The following is a 24,564-nucleotide window of genomic DNA, read 5'->3' on the forward strand; positions in this document are numbered from 1 at the left end:
CTGCTCCCCAAGGCAGCCGTGGGTTTTATTTTTGTGGAAGTCTTCAGAAAAACGAGTGAGGCTACTTGCCTCCTCTCCCTTGCTTCGGAGGCGGCCGCGTGGCCGTGTGCGGCTGGCGTAGTGTGAAGCGGGGAGCCGAGAAGTTTGGGGACCCCTCGTGTACCCCTGGGGATGCAGCAGCAGCAACTTGCAGCACTTGGTGTCGGCCGGGTGCGGGGGGTGGCTGCTTTGGGGGTCCCAGCTGCAAACTGGGTTTGTGGGGTGCAGGGTTAGCCGGGGTGTCAGGTACGGGGGTGCAGGGAGGAAGGGGCTTCCTCTCGCCCAAGGACTAACCGCAGGCTGTAACTTCATCTCTTGGCTGTTTGCTTTCAGTTCTTCATTTTTCCAACCGAGCTGGAAAAGTGAGAGGTGGGAAGCAGGGGGGGGGTCTTTGGAAAACACCGGAGTTGGTGTCAGGTCTGGTGGGCTGAGCTTCCCCCCCCTGCCTTTCCCTGCGCCCCCAACCCCGCATTGTGGAGGGCTGCAGTTTGCCTCCTTTCTGTCCCGGCTGGGGATTAATCTGCATGACAATTAGCGGGGCTTGGCGGGGAGGTCTTGGTCTTGGGTTCCCTGGGCATATTCCTGCCGCTCCCGCTTTCCCTTCCAAGTGGGCGCCCAGCCGCTGCCGCGTCCCCTGCCAAAGTAATTCTTTGCTTTGGAACCGGGAGACAAAATCTCCTCCGTCTTATTTTGGAGGGGTCAGGGAAGGAGTGGGAACCCCGCTGATCCAACCTTGTTCCCTTTTAACCTGCCTCTTCGTCTCTCCCCCTCCCGGCCCCCCGTCCTCCGGATGAGCGGGGCTGCAGCCAGGGCACGAGCGTCCAAACCGAAGCAAAGCCGAAAAACACACGGGGCCGAGCGGGGAACCTGATCCGCTTCCGTTGGATCATTTAATATCTGCAGCATCCAGCACTTGGGGTTTGGGTTCGTGCCGCTTCTGGTGCCGTCTGGCTTTTGCAATGCCTGCTGGGGTGCCGGGCTCTGCTCCTTACTGCTTTCCTGCTTCCTTGGGGTTTTGGTTGGGGTTTTTTTTTGGGGGGGGGGGGATGGTGGTGCGGCTGCGGCATCCAGCTGCCAACCTCTGGCCGGGCAGCTGGGCCCACGCCTCGGCCCTCGCCGCCGCTGCCCGCGCCTCATTGTCTCACTTCTCTCTCCATTCCTACGCCAATTAAAGAGCCGCGTTGCCATTCATGGCCCTTATGGTTTTGTTCAGTTGTCTGTCAGCTCTTGTCAAGCCCTGTCCCCTTCCCCTCCCCCGTTTTCAAAAACAAAACCCCTGACAAACCCCCCTTTGAATCCCCTCTTACCTCACTCCCAGCGTGGGGCCCCATTGACGGGAGATGCCGGCGGCGGCGGCGGGGAGACCGCTCCCCACGCTGCCTTTGTGGGCCGCCGGCAGCCCCCCCCGGCCCCCGGCCTCCCCGCTTCTTGCCAGCATTAATTAGATAACTCGGCTCGTCTTTATTTCTCCGAGGGGAGGTGCGGGACGATATTACTTGAGGGAGAAAATATGGCTTTTTTCCTCTTTATTTTCTTGGCCAAGCCCTTGGTTCCATCGCCGGCAGAGTTGCTTATTGTGCTGAAAAATAATGAGTTTGCGGGAGTGCGTGTGGGGTGGGGGGGCGAGCCCGGGGGACCCCCAGTGCTCCTTATTCTGCCCAAACGGCATCTGCACCCCATGCCGGCGCTGGCGGGAGCCCGGGGTCCCCGGAGCCGCACGCCACCGGCTGCGGAGAGCGCTGCAGGTGGCAGCAGCAGCCTGCGCCAGTGCTCTGGCCCCAGTTAAATCTCCTCCAAACTCCCTCAATTACCAGCTTTTTTTTTTTTTTTTTTTTTTTTTAACCCCCCCTCCCCCCCCCCTCGCAGGGTTTGGATTAATATCATTTGCTTGCATGGTTTGAGTGCAACATCTGAACGCACGGGGTGCTGCACGGAGGTGGGAAGATGGAAGAGCACATGGCTGCTCCCATCAGCGCCTGGCTTCTGCAGGGGCTGTGAGCCTTCCTCCTCTTCCTCGGGGCGTTGGGGTGCTCAGCAGCCGTCCCCTTAAGTGGTGGATGACCATCGGGAGGCATCCTGGCCGAGCCCACGAGGGGACAAAGGAAAACGTCCGCCTTTTGGTGGGTGCTGCCACCCGCCTTTGGCGGGTCTCGGCCCCGGCATGGCGGCGGGCTGGGGGTCCCAGCTCATCCCCCACCGCCCACGCGTGTTTTCTCCAGCCACAGGGGAGGCAGCGAGCATCCAGGCAGGATGCTGCGGAGGTAATTAAAGCCCCGAGATCCCCATCCCGAGGGGAGGGGGTGTATCGACAGCGAGCAGGGGGCACCCAGCAGCAAGAAGGCTGGCACGGGACCCCCCCTCCGGCAAGCCCCGGCACGACAGGACCTTGTGCCGGTGGTTTCTGCAGCGGCTCTGCTATCGCTAGTGCATTCTCTGGCCTCTGCGGGACGAAGCCCGAAGCCACCCCACCTCTGCTGGGTGTTTGTGGGTGGCTGCCGGGCTGCGGTCGGGATGGGGCAGGAGGAGAGGCAGCTGGAAACGTGAACCTGCCGGTCCCTGCCGCGGGAGGGGACGGCAGAGCTTTCTCCCTGGGCTCCCTGCCCGGTTGGATGCGTTGGTGTCCGTCCGTGGTCAGCCGGCACCGTGGGTCTCCCATCGCCCATCCTCCTTGGGGCTGGTGGGGAGTCCGGGGCTCGGGTGCTCTCCGGCGGCGCGTACCTTCGCCACTCTCTCCAATTTCGTGGATGGCTCGAGGAGAAAGCCCTGCCGCGGGCTCGGAGTCACCAGGGCTGGCCCTGGCTGCCGGTGGCCGTGGGACCGGGGACGTCGCCGGCTGCGGTGGCAGCTGCCGGTGACGGGCACGGAGGTGTGGACGGCACCCTGCAGCACCCGTGCCTGCTTTCCTGAAACCTGGCTGCTGAGCCGTTTTCTGCAGCATCCTTGATGGCTGGAGCCCTCTTCTGCTTTGGTTTTCTTCTCGGTTGGCAATAACCTCGCTGGAACCGCTGCTGGAACCGCCTGGTCCAGAAGCCCTCGGGAGCAGAGCAGACTCCTGAGCTTGGCGGCAGCAAAGCCGGCGCAGAGGGCAGAGTCAGACCTGTGGGATCGTCGTTTTGGCCTGGTGACCTCTGCTAGGTGTTCCTCATCTGGACTTTTCCTGCCGGGGCATCTGGTGCAGGGACAGTAAAAGCAGAATCTGTACGGGGGGACTGCATTGCTGCTTGGTGGGTGGCTTTTTTGGCTGAAGAGCACCTCTGCTAGTGGAAACGTGCTGGGTGGTGGTAGCGGGTGGAGTTTTGAGTCAGCCCTTGCCCAGTGTTGCTCTGGATTTCTTTTTCCCTGGGCGAGGAGTCTGGGCCAGAGGAGGGGAGATCAGACCCTTTTCCAAGCTGCAGGTTTGCAGCGGGAGCTTGGGTTCTCCTTTTGGCTTCCCGTTGCGGAAAGACACTGCAGTTGTGTGTGTTTTCATGGTAAAGTAGGTTCTCTCTGGTCTTTCTCCGTTTGCTAATCAGGTACAACTGGGCCGTCCCCCTTTACATTTTGTAAGGGCTTGGTCTTCAGAGTTACGGCAGCAACTGGGCAACTTCTGAACAAAGCTTGAAGAGGCGTGATGGGATCTCTCCTGCTTCCCAGCTGGAGCAGGGAGCTCTGCGCTGGGTAAACAAGATGCTCACTCGGCCTTCAGTGATTGAAACTGGTTAGGGAGAGTTACGGTACGAAGCGTTGAACGTGAGGCTCATGGTTACTAAACCTCTGCGTGAGGCGTTGGAGTGGCCTCCTGGCATCACCAAAGCCACCGGCTTCCCTATGGAGAGATGCTGGGAGCTGAGTCAGGGCTGGGGCTGGCACTTGAGCACGGGCTCGCCTGCACTGTCTTGAGCATCACACCTCTTTCTGGGCAGAGAGGGGTGTTTTGGTTTCATTTTCCCCCTGCAGCTGGTGTTTCCTTGCCTTCTGCTTAATTTGAACCCCAGCTTGACCATGACCTGGAGTCGGTCACGGTGCAGAGTTTACTGGGGCTTGAGCGTCTTTTAACTTCATCTCAAAAAATGGCATCCCTGGCGCCCGGGGGGGTCACTTTTGGGTGGGTGGGTGTTTTTACCAGCCTGTGATGAGCCTTACAGCTGACATTAAAGCAACAAAGGGGTTTTGGGGAGCAGCGGAGTTAGAAAATGGCATCCTCGTGCTGGGGGGGGGGGGTGTCAGGGTGCGGGTTGCCATGGCGACCCGTTTATGCCTCACTGATGCGTCGTGTAAATCCGTTTGGAAACGAGAAGGGCCTTTTGTCTTTGGGAGGGTTGAAAGGGCCTCATTAAACCCGAGATGTGGAAAAAGGGCCTTAGAGTGCATCTGGGAGGGGAACGGGACGGGACGGCCCCGTGGGGCGGCCGCGGGGGCTCAGCGGAGGCAGTTCCCCCTGCCCGGGGATGGCAAGATGCTGGGGGGGCTGGAAGGTGCCTTTGTGAGTAGCTGAAAAGTATCTCTTTGAGCAGCGGAGGTCGAAGGAGTGAAGGAGGTATGAGGCTGTTTTCGGAAAGAGTTACCTGGAATTGCTGGGTTCTGTGCTGACCACCTCGGCTCCGAAAGGATGCAGCAGAAATAGAAGAGGTCTGCAGAAGGGCAATGAAAATAATTATGCATAGATTAGCGGGGGGGGAAAGATTGAAGGCTCTTTTTAGAGGAGACTTAATAATAGAAGAGCACATAAAAGAAGTGGGATCTAAAAGTGTGGGGATTCGCGTGCTCCTATTTACCCTCTCTTGCGGTAACAAATAATTTGACTTAACAAGCGAGAAGGCGACAGATACAGATGGGAGGCAGAGGAGAGCGGGGAACCTTTTTATTCAAGTTGTAATTAACTTCCTTCCATGGGATATCTTTGTTCCCAAGAATTTAAGGAGAGTCAAAAAGGAGAAAGGGTCCTGTGCCTTTAGGTGCTGGCACTGCTCCGGGAAAGGGCTGTGGATGCTGCTGTTGTACTGGGATGAGGTGGGCCGTTGGGTTAAGTCTGTAATTTCGTCGTTTTAATTGTCCTCGGCTCTTGAGAGGTGAAGTGAGTTGGGTGGCGGGTTGTGGTGTCCCGCAGGGCTGGCTGGGGACCCCCACTGATGTGCCAGTGTCTGCGGGCAGCCCAGCCCTGCCTGGGGTATCGCCAGGAAAACCGTCCCCATGAAACGGGATATCTGATGCTCTCGGTTCAAGCTCCCAGGGGACCGTGTGGTTGTCCCTGTCCGACGATGCTGTTTGACTTCAGCCGCGGTGCTGTGAAGACACGGCCCAAGTAAGGTCCCAGTATTTGGTACCAACCCCTTGATGTCTCTTGCTCGGTGAAAATACGGGTTTTGGCAAACGCAGAGGTGGCTGGGCGTCACCGGAGGAGCTTTGGAGCGACGGCCGGAGTGTGAGCTCTGGAGGGACCCCTCCGATGGCTGGAGTGTGACCTGGCTCTGTGGCTATGGGGGGTCTGGAGAACTCTTCCAGGGACAGGACTGATTTCTTCTAGGTGGTGGCCAAGTGCCCTGGGCAGAGAGAGTCCCCTGAACCTGGGCGGCTGCTGTGAAACAGTGGTGCTGTGTCCTAGAAAAGCAAGTAAGAATGAGGCAGAGAGAGGCAGGTGTTCAATTTTATGTGCCGTTGGGCATCAGTGAAGCTCTCGCAGGTTTCAGAAGTGTTTTCCAGGAGAACACACCCAGTTTGCACATGGAGTTTTGGCTTTTTTTTACTGGTTCTCTTTACCTTGTGGAGCTGCTAGCCGTTTCCCATCCCTTTTCTGGGGTGGTTCCCAGCTGGTGTGAGCTGCGGTGGCTCGTGGGAGCCGTGGTCCTGCTGGGACGACCCATATGCTCTGTTGGTACGGAGAGCTGTGCCAATGTGGCCTTCAGCTGCCCAGGCACCAGGAAGACACACAGCTCCTGCATACTAGAAAATGCCATATGCACCTCAGTTATCGCTGCCCTCCTCTCGCTCTGCCGGGTATCGGCAGCCTTCCTGCAGCCTTCACTGCCAGAAGTAGATGTCCTGCTTGTACGATACAGTTATTTTTGGATTTCTTTGAAGAAAACAGCATTTAGCATATGTCATCTTGTGTGTGTGTCAGCATTAATGCTTTAGAGCCTCTTCTCCAAGGAGGAGATTGTTGTTAAATGTTGTTCTGTTTTTTGCAAAGCATGAAATAAGGTGAGGTGCATCATGTTTCTTGGACATGGGGAAAGGCAATGCTGCCCCAAAGGTTTTGTGGTTCACGTGGTGCAAGGAGTGCCGGGGGGAGAGAGGTTGCTGGAAGCGTGTCAACCCATTCTTTTAAAAAATTGTATTTTCAAGCAATTTACTGGTCACGTTCTCCCTAAGGAAGAGCTGAAGGACTGCTAGCATGTTTGTAAAGGTGCCGGATACCTTATCTGCAGGACACTTGTGTTTGCAGCTATTGCTGTGAACGTGTTACCTTGTCCACGTTTAACCATGACCCAGTCTGCTAGCCCGTGCATGCCCATGTGGAGAAGAGGAGCCTGCATGGTATGTGTGTGTGTGTGTGGAGGAGGGAGGTACCATGCCCAACACGGGTCCTGAGCTTGCTCCCACCAAACTTGCATGGTTTTCCTTCTTACCCCTGTGTTCCTGGGCTCCTCGAGCCTCTAGCAGCCGTGGGATGGAGCAGGTCATCCCTGCGCGATGCCCGGCGGGGTCTGCCGGTTTCAGGAACCGCGGTGCTGCCGGCGCTCCTTGGCGTGGCTGGTGCCCTGTGGGCCAGCCGGGGAAGCCGTGGGCTCGTGATTTGGCAGGCGGTTTGCCGGGAGCCCCGCCACCCTCCAAGGCGGCTGCTCCTCCTTGAAGCCGAGGTGTGAGCCTCTCGGCTGCCGGTTGGAAGGACGGCGTCTCTCTGCCTGTGGTTGCAACGGGGATCCCGGTCATCCTCGGTGTGCGCAGCCGTCGCGTGGGTCTGTGCCCAGCCGTGTTGGGGTTGAACCCAAGGAGCAGCGGGGCTGGTCTGCGCTCGCCCGGGGAACGCGCCGGTGCCGTGGAGTGGCTTGAGCTCCTGCCTAGGCGCAGCCTGGGGACACGAGGGCTGCGATCCTTCCCTGAACCCTGGGCAGCCCTCCCGTGTATTTCAAGGGATTAGCATCTCTTATTGCCCCATTCTTCCTCTCCCTGCAAACCGCCTCCATCATGCCAGGGCGGCCGCCTCTGACGCTGGGCACCGGCCGAGTCCATGGCCCTTCCAGCAGGTCCCACTGGTAGCCCCCAGGTCACTCCAGCAGGTCCCACTGGAGGTTTTTGGACCCCTGAGGGGAGACTAAGCTTCCCTGCTGGTGAGAGGGGGAGGCTGCCTGGTCCGCAGAGGGTTGGGGGTCCCCGTCAGTGGCCCCCCAACTCGGGGCAGGGGAGAGGCTGCTCTTTAATCCCATCTCTCTGCTCCAGCATCCCGGCATCCCGCTGCCAACAGAGCTCCCCTTGTTTACCCAACTCGGAGGAATCGGTTTACAAGGCTCACAAATACCCTTTTCACCTTTCCCATCAGAAAACACCTCCCGAAACAATGAGGAAATTGGACGCCGCCACCTGATCGCTCCCAAGGAACCTGCGGGGCCGGGAGCTGGGGGCTGTGGGGGCCGGGAGCCGGGGGCCGGGGGTGCGGCGGCGGGGACGCCTGCCCGGGATGCTCCTCGGCAGCCGGCACGGCTTTGCGGGTGGGCAACCGCAGGTGCCACCACCCAAAAATCAGCTTGAGGGGCCTTAGGTGATGAAGCTGCCGATAATGGGAGTGGAGGCCAGCGCTCCCCCCGGGCAGGCTCTGCTCAGCTGGGTGCAGTTTGCAGCACCCGCAAAAAAATTTTTTTTTTTTTAAGCTTTAATGGCTGTAGTTAGTCTTTCCCACCACCTTTGGCATCAGGAGGAAGGATGCTGAGATGTTATCCGTGAGCTGAGCCGCCATCCTCCTCCCAAGTGGTGGGAGAGGTGGAGGAGGGTGGTCGGGGGGGGAAGGTGCATGCGTGGGGGGACCCCACCGAGTGCCGTGGGTGGTTGGGGTGCCGGGTATGGGCTCACGGGCTTCCACGTGCTGCGCAGGATTCGCCCCGAAAGCACTGGGCGCTCGCCAGTGGGTCACTGGTTGTGGGTCCGTCGTCCCCCTCCCGTTGCACGGGGCGTGCTGAGCCTGGGCTCGCCGGGGCGGATTGTGGGCAGGGGTCTGCTCGTGTCCCAGGAACGGGGTCGGAAACTGGGCTTTTGGGAGGTTACGGCTCTGAGCAGCAGCTGTGTTCCCTCTTGGTGCCCTGCTGCTCTGCTGGACCCAAATTCAAGCTGTCTAATAGAGTGCGTGTCTGGGGCCGTGTCCCAGAGCATGTTATTATGCAGGTGTCAATCTTAGTTCCAGCGTTAAGGTTGAGTTGAATTTTAATTTTTCTTTTTTTCCCTCCCCACCTTAAAACGGGGAAATGAAACTGTAAGGTATGGAGGATACAGCATGTGCTCTGAGGGCACAATGAATTTCTCTATTAATTTAAAAGGAGATCTGTTCATTCTTCCCAGTTAAGATAAATTTGAAGATGTGTCCTTGTAAAGACAAGTCAAGAGTGTAATTCTTTTTTGCCTTCAACAGTCCTTCTGAAGTAAAATTTCTCATACCCAGAACTTGCTGTAATACTGCATATGGGCAACTTGTGACAATTTTTGGACACTTTTTTCTCTGCTGTTCCTGTGATAAATGTTGCTTTTCACCTTCTGTATTTTAAAGGAGAATTTCCTGGAGAACGGGCCTTTTGCATGATGGGAACCATTGTCAGTCTTCCCTAGCGTGGCCCTCATAAGCCATTGCTTACGACAAAGCAAAATTTTTGGGGGAAAAAAGTCTCGATGTGTGGTTAAGAGCTCAGAGAGCCGTGAGAGGGGTTTTGAAGGCGTATGCTTTGGGGGTTTATCTTCACCGCTCGTGCTGCCCGGCCTCTCGGCTGGGAAACAGCCCTGCTTTTAGAGAAGAGAGGGAGGACGCTAAGGGGGAAACGGTGGAGGAAAAAATCAGGGAACTCGGAGGACAAAGGGTAAAATGCTGTGCGCGCAGGCAGGAATGCGGCTGGCAGGGAGCAGCGGTCGGAGGGAGCACCCCCAAAAGTGCTGCCTGCTTCGGCTGGTAGCTCTGTCATGCTCGATGTTCGTGTAGATCTGGAAAACGTTCCTGGGCTAATTCCCAGGCAGGAGCTGGGTGCTTCTGAAGCTGAGACTGAGCGTTCGCAGAAGAAGTTGGGCTCGTCATTTTATCCGTGAAACAAATAAAACAAACATCGGCCTTCTTTCTGAAGTTTCTGGGATGAAGAAGTGCCAGCAGGCTGTGGTGCTGGGACATTCTCAGCTCCCTTGATTGCTTTACGGTTAAAAATCAGCTTGACCTGATCCCAGACGGCCGTGCCGTCAGCGCGGGCTGGTGTCGCGCGGACCGGTCGGTTTGCAGGTTTTGGCCGAGGAGGTGCGATAGGTCCTCCTGGTATGGAGATGGGGGACGGATAGCAGCCTTCTCCTCCTGCTCCGGCGTTGCAAGACATCTGCTTGACTTGTTTGTGGCTTCCTGCTTGGCATCTTCTGGGCAGGAGGGAGCTGGCAGGGGCCGGAGGAGGGAATTTGAGTCACTCGTGAGTCCTGTGCCAGAAAGCCTCTGACTCAGCCCAACCGTGGAGAAACGAGTGTGGGATCCAGCTGCCTCTCGGGGTGGGAACCCGTGAGCGAGCGTGCAAGTGTTCACTTGCGCTGCATGTCTGCGGCCCGGCGCGGGGTGGGGAGGGAGGGGCAGGGGCTCCTTTGCATCTCCTGCTGCACGGCTCCCGGGATTGCGTCAGGGCTCCGGCTGTGGGTGGGGGAAGCCTTTATCGCTCCCAAGGCTTTGGAAGCGGCGTGCTGGCCGGGGGCCAGCTGACCTACTTGGTAACGTTCAGGCGAAGCACGGCTCACCTGCCGGCAGCGCCGGGGATGGAGCCGGGCTCTGCCGTGCCAGCGGTGCGGCATCCCACCTGCACGTTCAGGGGTTAAGTTTCCTACAAGTTTCCTATTCTTTCGTGAGGCTGTTGCCTTCGCCTTCTTCCAGAAGTCATGACTTTGGTAGAACTGAATTGCTCCCCGCCAGCTTGCACGGCGAAGGTGCAGCCGCTGTGCCGGTGGTGCCGGGGTTGGGATGATCCCAAGTGTCCCCCCCCATGGCCACGGTGCTTCTCCGGGTACCGCTGGAGCTGGGGTGGTGGAGGCTGTGCCACGGCTCGGCAGGGAGGATGGGGCAGATAACCGGTCTGAACTCAGCTCCCACCTTCGGAGCAGCGTGGGTGAAGGGGACCGTACCCCCTGTCCCTGTGCCTTGCCTCCTCTCCTGGCGCTGGGCGAGGGCGAGCACCGGGGCTGCGACCTGGCAGAGAGGTGCAGCTGATGTCTGTCTGTCTGTCCTGGCCATCCCTCCCGCTGTTACAGCTGGCACCGAGCTCCGGAGCCCTTGCCAAGGGCATCGGGGTATGCGTGGGCTCCGGCTCTGCCTGCCTCCTCCCAGCCCGGCCGGTCGGCGTGCAGATCTGCTGGGGCTCCTGCAGCCGAAGGCCTGGAGCCTGGGCTGCTCAGGCGCTAGTTTCAGCTCCGTGGCTTCTTGCTAAGACTTGTACCAGAGCCACGGAGCAGGTTGGTCTTGTGTGTTTGATCTTCCTTCCGCGGTGCCTGCAGCCCCAGCCGGTGCAGCTGGCTGGGGGGGGGAGAAGGTGTCCCATCCCCTCATCCGACTGCTGGGGTGGGATGGGACGGGGACTCGCCGTGTCCGAGAGCAGGAAGGGAAAGCCGTGGACGCGGAGCCTGCTGAAGCACACGCTTCGGTTTTTGCCATGCCCACATTACGCGAGGGAGTCGCAGCAGAGATAACTTTGCAGGAACATCCATTCCCACCTTATCTTCCATCAAGAACGCGTTACGTTGCCTACATCAAAGTAGATGATCTGCTGCTTCCCTCCTTGTTGCCCTAATCCTCTACTTCATGCTTAAAAAAAAGTAGTCAGGGTATTGCTCCACAATAATGAAATCTGAATGCTAATTATCAGCATATTGCCTTCCTTCCCTTCGCAATGCCCTGCCTTCCAGCCCCAAATAGCTTTCCGCCCTCCTCACTCCTCTCCATCCGGTCCTCCCACGCTCCTGGGCACGCTGTTGAGCCTGGCCTGGTAGAAGTTGTCCTGCAGGATGCTTCCCTCCCTTCCATTTAAGGACAGGAATTCCTCGGGGAGCCGGGGCGTGGAAGGGATCCCTCCCTGCACCCCATTGTCAGGACTTCTCCCCGTGCCTAATTATCGCCTGTCCCTGCAGGAAGCTCCTTGCCTGGCCGTCGGGCAGAGCCGCGGCGTCTCCAGCCCGCCCGCTCCGCAGCCCTTTGTGGGAAGACTCCATTCCCTTTTGGGAGCCAGGCTGGGGTCTGGGAAGGGTGCTCAGCCTTGTCGCGGCAGGAGGGCTGGGGAGGGGGAATGAACGGAGCGAGCCCCTCTTTTTGCTGGTGGGAGCCGACGCTGGCTCCTTGCACGTGCAGTGATGGTGAAGGAAGAGGAGAGCTGTATTCTGGTGTCAAAAAACATCTTGCAGAGGGAAAGCAGCAGAGTTTAAGCACAAAATAAACGGTGTGAAAGCAGGGCTTTGCGGGGGGTGGGACGGGCTGGCGTGGCCCCCGCTTGCCTGCACGTGGCTAACCTCTCGCCCTCCTCTCTTCCAGATTCATGACTGGGAAGGGGCTGGTCATCTACCCGGAGATTGGGGATAAACTGGACATTATCTGCCCCAAGGCGGAGCCGTCCAAGCCTTACGAGTACTACAAGCTGTACCTGGTGAAGAAGGACCAGGCAGATGCCTGCAGCACCGTCATGGACCCCAACGTGCTGGTGACGTGCAACCGGCCCGAGCAGGAGATCCGCTTCACCATCAAGTTTCAGGAGTTCAGCCCCAACTACATGGGCCTGGAGTTCAAGCGGCAGCAGGATTACTTCATCACATGTGAGTTGCCCTCCTCTTCCTCGCCGCCGTCCCTGGCTCGGGGGGGGCGGCGGGGGCCTGGAGAGTGTCGCCAGGCGCTTTGTTCGCGACTTGGCCGGTGCAAAGAGCTGACACGTACGGAAAATATTTCCCCGCTGGATGAGAGAAGGGGGAGGAATGTGTCACCGGCCTGTATGTGGCTGCTGTGCCGTGTCCCCTGCCCTGCCCGCAGCGGGAGCAGGAGCACGAGCATGTCCCCCTGCCGGGGTCAGCCCTGGCAAGGAGGGGCAGCGTGTGTCTGGAGCACCATCACGCCCGGAGCTTATTTTTTGCTGCCGTCTTTGCTGGAGGTGTTGCAGGGCATTTCTCGTAGGGCTTCGCCTTGGGGCTGGGAAGCTTCTGGTGGGGCAGTCAGGATGGGGAGGGACGGTGACAGAGGAGACGCTCGTCCTCCTACCTGGGTGCTGCCACCGAGAGCAGCCCTGGCAGCGGGAAGCTGCCGGCGGTGCCCAGGGCTTGCTGTGGTCTAAATGGCTGTAAAACTTCTGCGTAGCGGCCTGTTCCTCTTATTTCTTGGTATAACGTGATTTTAGGGAGGGGAGAGGGAAACGAGGGCTGAATTTTCTTGGAGCCCGTGGTCTGTGTGCGTAGGGGACCGTTGCACAGGGATGTATCTGCCTTTGCCGGCTCTGGCAGGATGGAGCGAGGATTCCGGGGAGCTCGGCCGTCCCTCGGGAGCCGGTCTGGCAGCGCTGGGCACGGCGATGCCTGCCAGCTCGCTCTTCTCCTGCTCATCATCTCCTCAACCTCACTGTTCCCGCCTGGCTCGGCGCATCGCACGCGAACCCGCGGCAGAGCGGCCGGCAAAGGGCACGGTGGCCGCGCGGCTCGTGTCTCCCCTCGCCGTCGCATGCCGCGGGCTCGCCGCCCGGCGCAGAGGTCAGCTACCTGCATGGGAGGCGAGCGCCGAGCTGTGGGAGCTGGTGCTTTCCAGTCGGTAAACAATGTATTTTTAGCCTGAAATCTTTGCCCTCGGAGGGGCTGCCGAGGACGTTGCAGGCGGCTGGGGGCAGGAGATGCTCTGCCGTAGCGCGGTGCCACGGTGATGCTGCCAGCCTGGATTTCCCCAGCGAGTCCTCCCTGGGGCTGGGGCTGCCTGTGGTTTTGCTGCAGAATAATTTGACTAAACCCGGTGCACAGAAAGCAGCCGGGACGGGCTCCGGCAGGTCATCCCCGCGCCCACCCTTGCTTCCTCGGTGGTGAATTTTGTGTAGTGCTTCCTAACGCCTGGCCGAGCGCCGGGTGGTGACGAAGGGGCTCGCGGGGGGTTCTGGTCACCGGCACCGCGTGGCCGTAGGAGGGGGTGATGGCGGGGGGGGGACCTGGCGCAACAACCCGCTCAGCCTGCTCGGCGTGGCGGTGGTGCCGGCAGAGACCGCGGGCTGCGCGGGGCTGAGTCACTGTTTGGCAGGGCCGGTCTCTGCCGAGAGCTGCCGTCGCTCGGTCATTCTCGCTCTCGGGATTTGGGGCCATCTGCCTGCCGTCGCTCAGGGGGCACAGGTGGGGTCACCAGCTTTGCAGCCGTCAGGGGTGCAGGCGACCCTGGCTGCAAGCCCAGGCGCCGCGGGGATGGGCTGGGAACGCCAAAAGCCCTGGCACAGCTCCCGTGCAGGCTCCCGTCTCCCTTTCCGCGAGGAACCGTGGCCGGTGGCTCTGGGACCCCGAAAGGTCAGCCCTTCTGCTGTCCCTCAGCTGATGCAAGGCTTAATTCAACAGCGAGCTTTCCCTGCAGTGGGCAAAGAGGGGGGAGAGGGGCTGGATGCACAGCCGTGAGTCTGCCTTTTGTACGTCAGGCAAACATCTTGAAGCACTCGGTCAGCGGCTCCTCCGTGCTCGGGGGTCAAGTTCAAGCAGTGGCACGGTCGTCAAGCTAATGAGGGCTGAAAGCGGGGTCCTGCCTCGTGCCCCGCTGCTATGTCGCCTGGGACCCCGGGGCTGCAAATAGCCCCCAAAGACAAATACGTTTCCCAGAAGGAGCTCGGGAGCCTAACGAAGCGCTGGGGAGGAGAAACGTGGGGTGCCTCGCATTGCAACGCAGTCCGGCAGGAAGGTGCGGGCAGGGCAGGCAGAGGGATTTACCAGGCTCTGAATTGCACAAGTTTTAAGGAGCTGCTTTGCATTTCACACGAAAGCTCTTGCTTAAGTTAAATCAACTGCCCGTAGCTTTTGGTGGCATTTTCACAAGCGGCCGACGGCGCGCTGCCGAGTACAAACGTGGCTCCCCAAGGGCCCCCATGGCTTTGAGCCGGTGCCAGCTCCCCTCCGACGCTGCCAGCACACCTGGGTCACCATTGACTCCGGCTGGCTGCACCTCCGATGGGATGCACAGCCGGGATTTTGCAAGCTGCGCCGTGCCGGCTTTGCGCAGCTTGCAAAATCCTGACTGTGCATCCCGTTGGAGGTTTGGCTAAGGCTTTCAAACTCATTGCGTTTTTGCCCCCTTTTTTGGTTTGATTCTGCTGCCGGCAGTGGGAATCTTCTCCCCTATCTAGAATTTTTCTCTGTATTTGTAATGCGATCCTGCTTTCATCCCAAGGTGGGGGGATCTCTAAAGAGACTGCCATAAAATCCTATTTATCCTCTATTTGCCAGTCTCCTCTTGCAGCATCTTGGAGCCTGTATAGGGCTGGAATAGGGATGCGGTGAGCGGGGTGCTCAGAGCATCCCTGCGGGGTCCCTCCCTCTCTCCTCGGGGGGCCGACAGTGCCCTCTGCCCCCTCCTCGGACCGTTTCTGACTTTAATTTCTCTTGACTCCTCCGCGCTTTGATGCAAGCCCCCTCGGTGCTGGGAGCGAGCGGCCGCTGCCAGCTGAACTTTGGCCCCTGGGTGGGCCGAGGATGCTCCTGTGATCTGGCTGTACCCTCTGCCGAGCAGCCCCAGGAGCTCTTTCTGCCAAGAAATAAAATAGCCAAAAAAACAAAGTCAAAAGTCTCCTGAGCAGACCACCCACGTGTTGTCTTTTTTTTTTTTTTTTTCCTTTTTTTTCCCCTTTCCCCTCCCCTCTCCCCAAGCTTTGCCTTGACGCACAAAAGGGTTTTTTTCTTCCTTTTCATTTGCCGGCGGCCCTAAGCTGGGGGAAGCGATGCTGAAGCGGAGGGGAGCGAGGCAGCAGCGGGACGTGTGCCGCTTGGCCCCCACCTTCCCCAGGCGGCTGGAAAACCTCCCCGCCGGAGCCGGGGGGCTTCCCGGGGTCTCTCCCCATTCAGGGCTGCTCCCCCCTCCTTGGCCTCGCCTTGGATATGCCAAGCCTTGTTTAGGGCCACTTTTATCACGGAGGGACACGGCCCCAGCCCTCGGCTTAGCAATGAAAAAGGCTTTTGAAAGAGAACGTAACCTCTCCCCGTCCTCTCCAAAGCCTTGCACCGAGCCCCTCCGCGCCAGCCCCAGGCTTTCGTTAAAAGCATCTTTTCTCCCGGGGCTGGGCAGGGGAAGGTGATGCTTCTTCCTAAGCCTTTTCATAAAGAATGCGATGCGGCAGCTCCTGCCTGCAGGTCCTTGGTGGAGGACGTGGGGCTCCAGCAGGACATGGGGCACCGTCCCCGGGATGGGGCCCTGAGAGGGCGGAGAAGTTGGGAATTGGGTGTTTTGCTCTGCGGCAGGCTTCGGATTCAGGGCAGCCTGTGGTTTCTTCTGCCCTTGGTCTCCTGCGGCTGCCTCCCTGCCTGCCTTTGGTGTCTGGGTGGGAGTCTCCTGTCCCCTCCCTGCAAAACCATCGTACGCCGCGGGCAGACAGAGGGAAGCGCACGGTGGTGGCTCTCCCAGGCGGTTCCTCCTGCTGTGCTGCGTGGGAGGTAGGAAGGTGAGGTCCAACAGGAATGAATTCTTGCTTTTTGCCCCAAAAGAAAGTACTTTTGGGGCTTCCTCGGCCAAATACAAAGCTGCGGGCAGGCTGCTGGAAAGGTTGAGGGGGACTCCAGGGTAGCTTGTACTTGCAGACCTGTGTGTGGATGCTACTGCTGCCACCATTCCCTGGGCCAGCAGCGAGGTTTGGATCATTCACACCGTCCTCATCAAGGCAGAAGGTGCTTCTGGCTCATTAGCAGGCGTGTGGTTACTCCTCCCTTCATCCCCGCTGAGCTGGTAGAGAAGCTGGTTGCTTGTGAATGGCTGAAATGGGAGGGAAGAATGTGTCCAAGTACTTAAAAGTAATCCATCCGATTGCTTTTTGGGCTAGCAGGAGCAAAAGGCTGTAGGAAGGTGGAAACTGAAGACTGTTTTGTGAAGGTGCTGTCCTAGAGGCGGGGTGGGGGTCCTGCTTTGTGCCCGTGGGTCATCTGCACCAGGTCTGAGAGCCTGACCATACCAGCATTTCTCCTCAGCTTTGTTTTTTATGAATTTCTGATGATTTTCTCTGCTTCCTTGGCTGTCGGTGTCCCACGCAAGTAGCCTTCCCCATCTCCCTGGTGTCTGTGCTCCTGGGATGCTTGTGGGCAGCTCCGGCCCCCCCACCGCTTAGCCAGCCGCGCAGGTTTGGCTCTCTCCACCTCACCTCCTAATTCACTGCAGCTCTTAATTGCGTTTGCTGCTACTCTTTGAACTTGCTCCAGTTTTACTATCTCCGGTAATGAGGTGCCTAGATAGAGATGCATTAATCCCGATGTCCTGGCAGCGGGGCGGCGTGAGGAGGAGCTCCCGGCGCAGCTCCCTGCCATGCAGATGCAGGAGCTCGGGATGCAGCCCAGCAGTGCCCTGCCTGCTGCCGGTGCCACCGTGCGCTGGCAGGGAGCTGCCTCGGGTGACGTGTTCTTCAGCCTCGGTGCTTGCTTCATCCTTGGACACGGTGGTGGTGGTGGTCCCTGCAGCCCTTTTTGTGTTTGATGGGCTGCGGGAGAGTGAAGACCCCCAAGCGAAGCCTCGCTCGGCCTTTCGATGCTCTCCAGGCTGCTGTTTGCAGATGTGATGGGCAGCGCCTCGGCCAACCAGCGCTGCGGTGTTTTTCCAGGTGGGATCTCTTGCCCATCCCTCTGCCAAGTCTCTGGGCGCGGCCACGGTGTCCCGCCTCTCTTGTGAGCCTGTTTAAGGCAAGGAGACCTTGTTTGATGAAAATGCTAAAGTAAAAGTGAGGCCCCGGTAGATGTTTGCCCCATAAATCTAATACGTCTGCTGTTTATTGTTAGTCTTTAAGCCCTTCAATCCATTTTTGATGTAATAATGTTCGTAATCCAATCTAACGCTTTTTGGCAGCAGGATTCAGCGAGACCAGATATATTACCCTGAGTGTTTCTTTAAACCCCTTGTCTTGCATTTCTGTTTTTAGATGCAATTAGACTTAACCTGGCAAGAATTATTTGTTGTAAACCACGGCTGCCTCTGCGACGTGGGCTTCATCCCTGGGCCTTTCTACATCAGCATTTTTCTATGGCTTGCGCTTCAGCATGGAGAAGGGGGTCACCTATATACTGGCAACTGCCAGGATCATCCTTCCTTCTTTTTTTTGGGACACGCTGCCTTACTTGCTTTTCTGTCTGTGCTCCTCCAGCTTCTGAAATAGCTGCCATTGGTTTGGGAAGCCTTTTAGCCCATGCCAGCATGTGTGAGAGTGTCTGCAGAGCCGCTTGGCTCCTTTCTGCAACCCTTGGTATTTAATAATTTCCTCCCTGGTTCCTTCTGCCCTGGCAAGTGCCGCGCTGGCTGCCCGTCTCTGATGGGTGCTGTGCCGGGGGGGGGCCGGGCACAGCCCCCCCGGGGCGGTTTGTCAGCCCGCCAGCTCTTTGGTGGCTTTCTTTGCTGATTGCATTTGAATGTGGCCACTTTCATGTGCTCCTCATCTTCCGTCCCACAACTTGTTTGGTGAAGATGAGTTGAAAGCAAAAGTGCCGTTTGATGCCGTGATGAGCGCTATGAACTTCTGCTGATAAAAACCCAATTAACCGGCTTCCTCATTCTTCACCCAAATGGGCCGACGCCGTCCTCGTCCCACCAGCTTGCGACATACCTGCGGCAACGCGGAAAGCCTGGGCGAAGCAAAGCCGTCCTGGCGGCATAACCGTCTGGTTTTGGGGACCGGCTTTCCTCCTCCATCCCCATCCTGCCGGGAGCTGGTGGCAGAGGGTGGATGAGACCCTCTCCCCGCAGGAGATGCCGCGTGGGAGCCGGCGGGCTTGCGCCGGAGACAAACGGGTCTCTAACGGTGTCCCACTCCCAACTTCAAAGCCCGGGCGCTGGACATGTCAAACCCAAATAATGGCCCTTAGACAACACGCGGTTCCTTGTCTTGGAGGCTTGTCTGAAGACCGTGACCACAGTAAATGCGATTTTGTTGAGCCCTGTCCCTTAAGCCTCTGCCTCTTTTCTCTTCTCCTCCTCCCTCCTGACCTTTTCGGCTCAGCGCTGTCCACGGACAGCCCCTGGCAGCTGATCTCATAGCTCAGCCTTTCACGGCCCTAATAGGGATGAAAAGCCCTATCAGAAAGGGCCAGTGTCCCGCACCCAGCCAGGAGGTAAATACCCAGCGCTTTGATCTGCTCCTGGGCCGGGGAGAGGGGGGCCCTGCCTGCAACAGGGGTGCCGGTGCCGCTTAACTCTCTGGCTGCTGGGCACCAGGCTGCCTGCATCCGAGGATGCTCTTCCCCAGGAGAAGCGATTTCCAAGACCAACTCTCTAACGTTGGCGCGACCCGTTAGTACAAAATAAAACGCGTCCGACTCCCCGGTGCTCCTGAAAACCGAGGTGACGTGCGGACAGGACGTGCAGCCGGGGCGATGGCAGCAAGGAAGGTGACATCCAGCTGGCAGCCGTGCATCGCCTGCCTGATCCTGCTCTGCAGCCCCCCCACGCTGCTCCTCTGCCTGCACCCCCCAAAAGGTGCTCCCTTGGCAGCTGTGGTGGAGGGCCAGCGCTAAAGGCGTTTTGTGGTGCACGCCGTGGCCACGCATCTGCCCCCGTCCTCTTCCTCCCCCTTCCAGCCCCTGCTCCCCCCGGCACGTCGGCAGCAGCGGGGCTTGGGGACCCCAGGGAATCCTCTGGAGCTGCAGGTGCACGGACCCTGATGGACCCTGCTCTCCAGTGACGCTCACCTCTGAGGGCTTCCTCTGGAACGCTGGAAGAGATTAAAACTTGGTTCCTTTTGGACTAAACTTCCAGTAAGAGACTTGAAAGGCAGAAGAAGCCTTCAGCTTGACGAAGACTTGAAAAAAATCCCAGCATACAGCAGTGGCCGGGAAGGGCGTACAGTAGATAAGTGCAGGCAACTACTTCCTTGGCATATTTTTTTTAAATAACCACTTCTTCATCGAGACCCTCTCCCTGGGCTTTTCCCCTGGGATCCCCTACTGCTCCTGTACCTATGGTGCTTTCTTGCTGCCGGGGCACAGGGAAGAGGCTTGCAGGCACCACCGCAGCTCCAACCTGGTGTGAAAGGCTGCGTGTTGTACCTTTGGCTGCAACCTGGGATGCTGGGCGATTGCCCGGGGCGTGCGTGTTCGACCGTGGGTGCTGGGGTGGGCGCTGGCTGTCGGACCAAGAGCAAGCTGGGGGGGCTCCAAGAATTGATGCCATGCTTGGACCATGAGACATGCAGAGTGCAAGCAGGTTTGACATTAACGAATTGCGACGCGCAGCCCTTTTCCATCTCTAATTTCTAACGACCTGTGTTTTGAACGCTTCTCGACCAGGCTGGCTGTGCTGGGGAGGGCTGCCCAGGTTGCATGCGGCACCTTTAAAAGCTTGCCTTTCTGGGGAGAATTGGTTTTACTTGCTATTTGAAGTTTTTTTTGCCCTAGGAATGATGGTTTTTCTGCTGCTGCTGTGTAATGACTGTCCTCTTTGATCCCGCCTGGCAGCGCGGAGCGGGTGTTAACACAGCTAATTGAGAGCCGGCCGCGGTGGGCTGGTGGGGAGCAGTGGGGTCGGGGGGGGGGTGGCTGCTGGTCCCTCTGCAATGGGGGTCGGCCCTAACCTGGGGGGCAGAGAGCCCTTCCCTCCATCCTTTGCTCGGTGAGGGGGCAAGTCCTCGTCTGGATACTCAGAAGCTTCTTTAGCATTTATTGGAAACGTCCACATCCTATAAGTCAGGGCGTTGCTGGAGACCGTTAGATCCGTGTGCTGGCATCCTCCCGGAGCAGAGGGCTGAGACCACCTCCCGGGGTCCTGCTGGGACCCCAGGGTCACGTCTGGGCTCTGCAGCCGGTGGCTTCCCGCTGGGCGAGCGCGGGTGCTGCCGTGCTTGCTCCTGGGAGAGCCGCGGGCACGGCTGCGCAGAGGTGTCGGCGAGCTCCTGCGCCGGCTGACGTGGGATGAAGCGCTGGGAGCCGAGGGTGATCCTGCTCCAGGCCGGGCTCCAGTCCCTGCGTGGGTGCAACGCCGGTGGGTGCACGGCAGCGGCGGCTGCTCCCCCCGTGGAAGCGGTGCCTGGGCCGACTCCTGTCCCGGCCGCGGGGGTTCTTTGCAACTCCGGGCCAGGAGCTGCACCAATGTAAGCTTCCCTGCTGCCTGCAGATTCCTGATGCTTATGCAAAATTTACCTTTAATATCAGTGGGTTTTCCTCCCGGCTGTCCCACAGTGCACCCTGAGCTCCTGTCCCTCCCTGCTGCCCTGCACCTCCTCGGCTCCCCACGCTCTCCCAGGCAGAAGATTTGCACGTGAATCAGCCTCTCCGGTCCCTGATAACTTTGATTTTTCTCTGAGCCGCCTCCAGCCCGGCACCCAGGCAGTGATGGTGTAGCCTAAGCTCAGCCGGCTGCTGCAGCTGCAGTCTCGGCGAGCAGCGCTGGCTCCGCATCCCCGCATCCCTCCGTGCAGCATCTCGCGTGCGAGGACGAGCTGGCGTTGGCATCGGCCTCGCCGGCGGCGGAGGCGGGGGGGGGCACCGTCCCCCTGCGCGTCCCTCTCTGTCCCCTTCACGACAGATTTCTCAGTCAGTCGCAGATGTTTTGCTACCCAACCGAAGAGATTTACACCCTGTTAAAACGCAATAAGTGCTTTCCTCCTCTCCGGCTCCCAGCGGGGCCCACAAATGACTCTGGCAGAGCATCAGGTGGAGAATTACATGGCACTTTTTTCCTGACCTATAACCAGTTGCTTGGGGCTACCGCAGAGACTGTGCAAATAACCTTTCTCTTCCACCGACGCTCTCTTTTTTTGGAAGGGGGTGGATAGACTTGAAGACAAAGGCTTTATTTAGTGCCGTGGTCCTCCTGAGCCGCGCAAGAAGCGAGGCCGCGCATGCTCCCCGGCGCGGGACAGGGACGCGGGAAGCTTGCAAGGCTTTTCCGCACGGACGTCTGGGCAGCGTTCGTGCAAAAGGGCTTGCGAGCAAGTAAGCAAGCAGTGGTCTTGCAACCAAGAAGTGCTTTCCAGCCTTGATGAGGTTACCTGCGATGTAGCTGTGGCTCTTAATTATGATGCTAATTGGGGTTGATTATAATTTTTCCATCAGAAAGCTGTTTTAATGGGAAATTAGGTTTTCACTTAAGCATTACTTGTGTTAAAGTGTCTTTTTCTATGCAATACTTCGGTGTTTGCCTGTTGCTCTCCCTTCGCCCCAGGAAAGCACCCTAGAGAGTCCCAAACCAGCGCTTGGGTGTGGGAGCAGTGCTGTGGCACACGAGGATGAGTGTGGGCGCGTGGTATCCTCCCTTCTTACCCCTTAACCCGGCCGGCGCTGCTGGACCTGTGCTTTGCGAACGTAGCTGCTGCCCTTTAAAAGGGATGGGGCTAATTCAACATTTTTGTTTGTCTTTGTGGGGGGGCTGACCCTGGCCAGGAGGAGGTGAACTCCGTCCCAACCAGACCCACTGCTATCGTTTTCATTCCTATTTCCAGAAGCATATTTGAGCCTGGTGATTTTCACATTGCGGTGCGTTTGCTGTTCGCTGGAGCAAGAAGCGTGGGCTGGGATGTCCGGGTTCCCCAGGGCACGCAGCAAGCAGTCCGTCCTCTGCGGTCACCCCGGCTGTCCCCTGCTTGCCATGTGCGTGGGGAGGATGGAGGTGAAGCCCCGAGTTCCTTCGCTGTGCCTTGGCCCCAGCTGGCGGGAGCGGACCAGAGCAGCACACCAGGTTCTCCCTTCGGTGGTGAAAATTTGTAGGGTTTTTCAACAAGACAAAGTTATTACTATAACCCATTCAGCCTCTATCAGCACTGTTAGGTCATTTCCTCCTGCCTTGGCTTGGAGACCCACCAGCTCTTGGCCATACCTGCTTGCTCCCCCTTGGTGGAAGGACTTGGTCCGAGGTTGCGGCGGGGAGGCTAGCATTTCCCTCTCCAGTGCAGGGAGAGTCACGTGTTTTTATACATAAAATCTATTTATTTAGCCAGGCAATTCCATGGCTGGGCGCATGGTGCTGGCAGGTGTTGGCATCCCCCTTCCCTCCAGCCGCACTCGGCTGCTCCAGGGCTTCCCGGGAAGACGTAGCACTTCAGAGAGCCGAAATCCCCGGCAAACACCACAGCCGTAAATGGGACCTTTGTGTCGGCCGGCAACTGGGTTTGCCGTGTGCCCCTCCAGCTCCTCGCCCCGCTCGGCGTGGGCGTACGCCGGCAGATGGGCTGCGCCTGCGGGAGCTGGGTTGGGAGCCTGCTGCTCCGCTCGCGGCTCCCAGCTGCTCCGGAGGGGTTGATGCCGTCAGCAAAAACCGGAGCCACGGGCTGGAAGGAGCCGCGGAAGCAAACCGCGCGCCCACACCTGGCTTTGCGCGTGAAGCGGTGGCGGTGGGAGGCTTTACGGCTACGCTGGAGGAGTACGCGTGGCCGTGAACCCCGGCACGCCATCGCCCAGCGCGCGCTGGCGGGGGTCCCGCCGCCGCTCCTCCAGCAGCCTGCGGTGGTCAGCCCTCGGTTCGGTGGGTGTAGACTGCCGGGACCCCCGTTCGTCCCCTGCGGAGGCAGAGGGGAGGAGATGAGCTCCGCGTCCCTTCGGTGGCGTTTCCCAGACCCCCAGAGTTGCTGTGCTGCAGGCAGAGGGAACCCGAAACCGATCGCTGGGACACGAGGAGGGTTCGCCGTTCGGTGCTTCAAAACCCCGGCTGCGGCAGTTCCTGGGACGGGCTGTTTTCTAGAAAACACCCGCGTTTTTCTGAGTTGCTTGTGTTTGTGGGACCCTGAGACAGTAAACCCCAAGGAGCAAAGAGGAGGATGCAGATAACGAACAGGGAAGGTGTTGCTTGTGAAACCCAGGTTTGGGTCTTAGGGTGCTTTGGCAGGGCAGAGCGGGAAGGTCGTGGTGGTTGCCCCCAGCTCCGAGGATCTCTGCGTGTTTCCCACCCCGTGGCAACTGCCATCGCCGTGCACAGAGCAGCCTGGAGCAGAGCTTTTTCCTGCCAGAAGGGTTTTTTGGGGTAACGGGGAGTAACGGTGGCAGCTGCCAGGCTGGGAATGCCCGCCCGTGGTGGTCGTCTCCTGGTGCCCACCAGGGACGGTGGGGAGAAGGGACCCGGGGCTGCGTGGGCTGTCTGCAGGCTGACCTGCAGTTACGGGCTCTCTTGCATGCCCAGTATAGGTGTGGGGGGCAGAGAAATCCCAGTTGGCACCGTGGCATCGGTCCTGGCTGGCTGCGTGGACCCGGCAGTGCCCTTCGACACTGGGGTGGCGAGTTGGGGAGGGGGCAGCCCCCTGCACCCCCCGGGCACCCTCAGGGTTAGCTGCTCGGCTCTTCTCTTTCGGTTGCAGACTGGGAGGCTGGAGCAGCTCTGGAGCTGCCAGGAGGGTGTGTGAAACCCAAGCCTTGCACCTCCTGCAGCCGTTCGGGGACGGGACAGGGCTGGGCTGGCTTGCACACGCATTTCTGGGGCTTTAGGGCCCCTTCCCGGTGCAGCTGCCTCTGGGCTGGAAGGCTCCTGCCGGCTTCGCTGGCAGCGTGACAGCGTGGGGCTCGGCTCCCCCCCACGCAGCCCCTGCCCTTGCTCTGGCAGCCGACCCAGCGAATGTGCCGGAGCTGATGGAAAGGGCTTGGGAGGGGGGTTGTCTGCAGGGGCAGGGGGGGGCTCACCTCCCTTCAGTGGGGCCTGACAAGGAAATAATAATAATAATAACAATAATAATAATAATTATTATTATTATTATGTTAATAATAATAATGGTGGTGATACCGTGAGTGTAGGCTGCATGTAGCCAGGCTGCGTGCCCCTGCCACCTCCCAGCTCAGCCGGAGAGGAGGAGGAGGAGGAGGAGGAGGAGGAGGAGGAGGAGGAGAAGGGGCTGCAACTAAGCCCTGCTCTCTGGGCAGCCCCAGGGCACTTGTGTGCGGTGGAGCAGGCGGGTGCCTCTGCTGGGTGACCTGGAGTGGCTTTGGGGGTCCCCTGGGGTGCCAGCCCTGGCCGGGATGGGGGGAGGAAGGACCCCGGTGCCCATGAGGGAGCTGGGCACCGGTACAGCACCTCTGCTGATGCAACACCCGCACCTCGGTACGGAGGGTGCTTAAAACAGCTTGAAAGACTTGGAGGAGAGGGAAGGTGGCAGGAGCTAGGTTTTTATTTTGAATAGAGTCTGTTTGTGGATTCGTGCAAGGGTCTGCCGGCGCAGCGTCCGAGCACACCGGAGGTGTGTGAGGCGCATC

At 59.0% G+C, this 24,564-nt stretch overlaps 1 protein-coding gene across 1 annotated transcript in view; it reads left to right on the forward strand.

The window, feature by feature from the left end:
* EFNB1 (ephrin B1) overlaps window positions 1-24,564 on the forward strand; it is a 56,573-nt gene that overhangs the window by 20,105 nt on the left and 11,904 nt on the right. The window contains exon 2 of the mRNA XM_052813623.1: window positions 11,753-12,030. Coding sequence (XP_052669583.1) covers window positions 11,753-12,030 — 278 coding nt within the window. The remainder of the gene's footprint in view (window positions 1-11,752; window positions 12,031-24,564) is intronic.

The sequence above is a fragment of the Harpia harpyja genome, chromosome 18 (genome assembly GCF_026419915.1).
Source record: "Harpia harpyja isolate bHarHar1 chromosome 18, bHarHar1 primary haplotype, whole genome shotgun sequence".
Lineage (NCBI taxonomy): Eukaryota > Metazoa > Chordata > Aves > Accipitriformes > Accipitridae > Harpia > Harpia harpyja.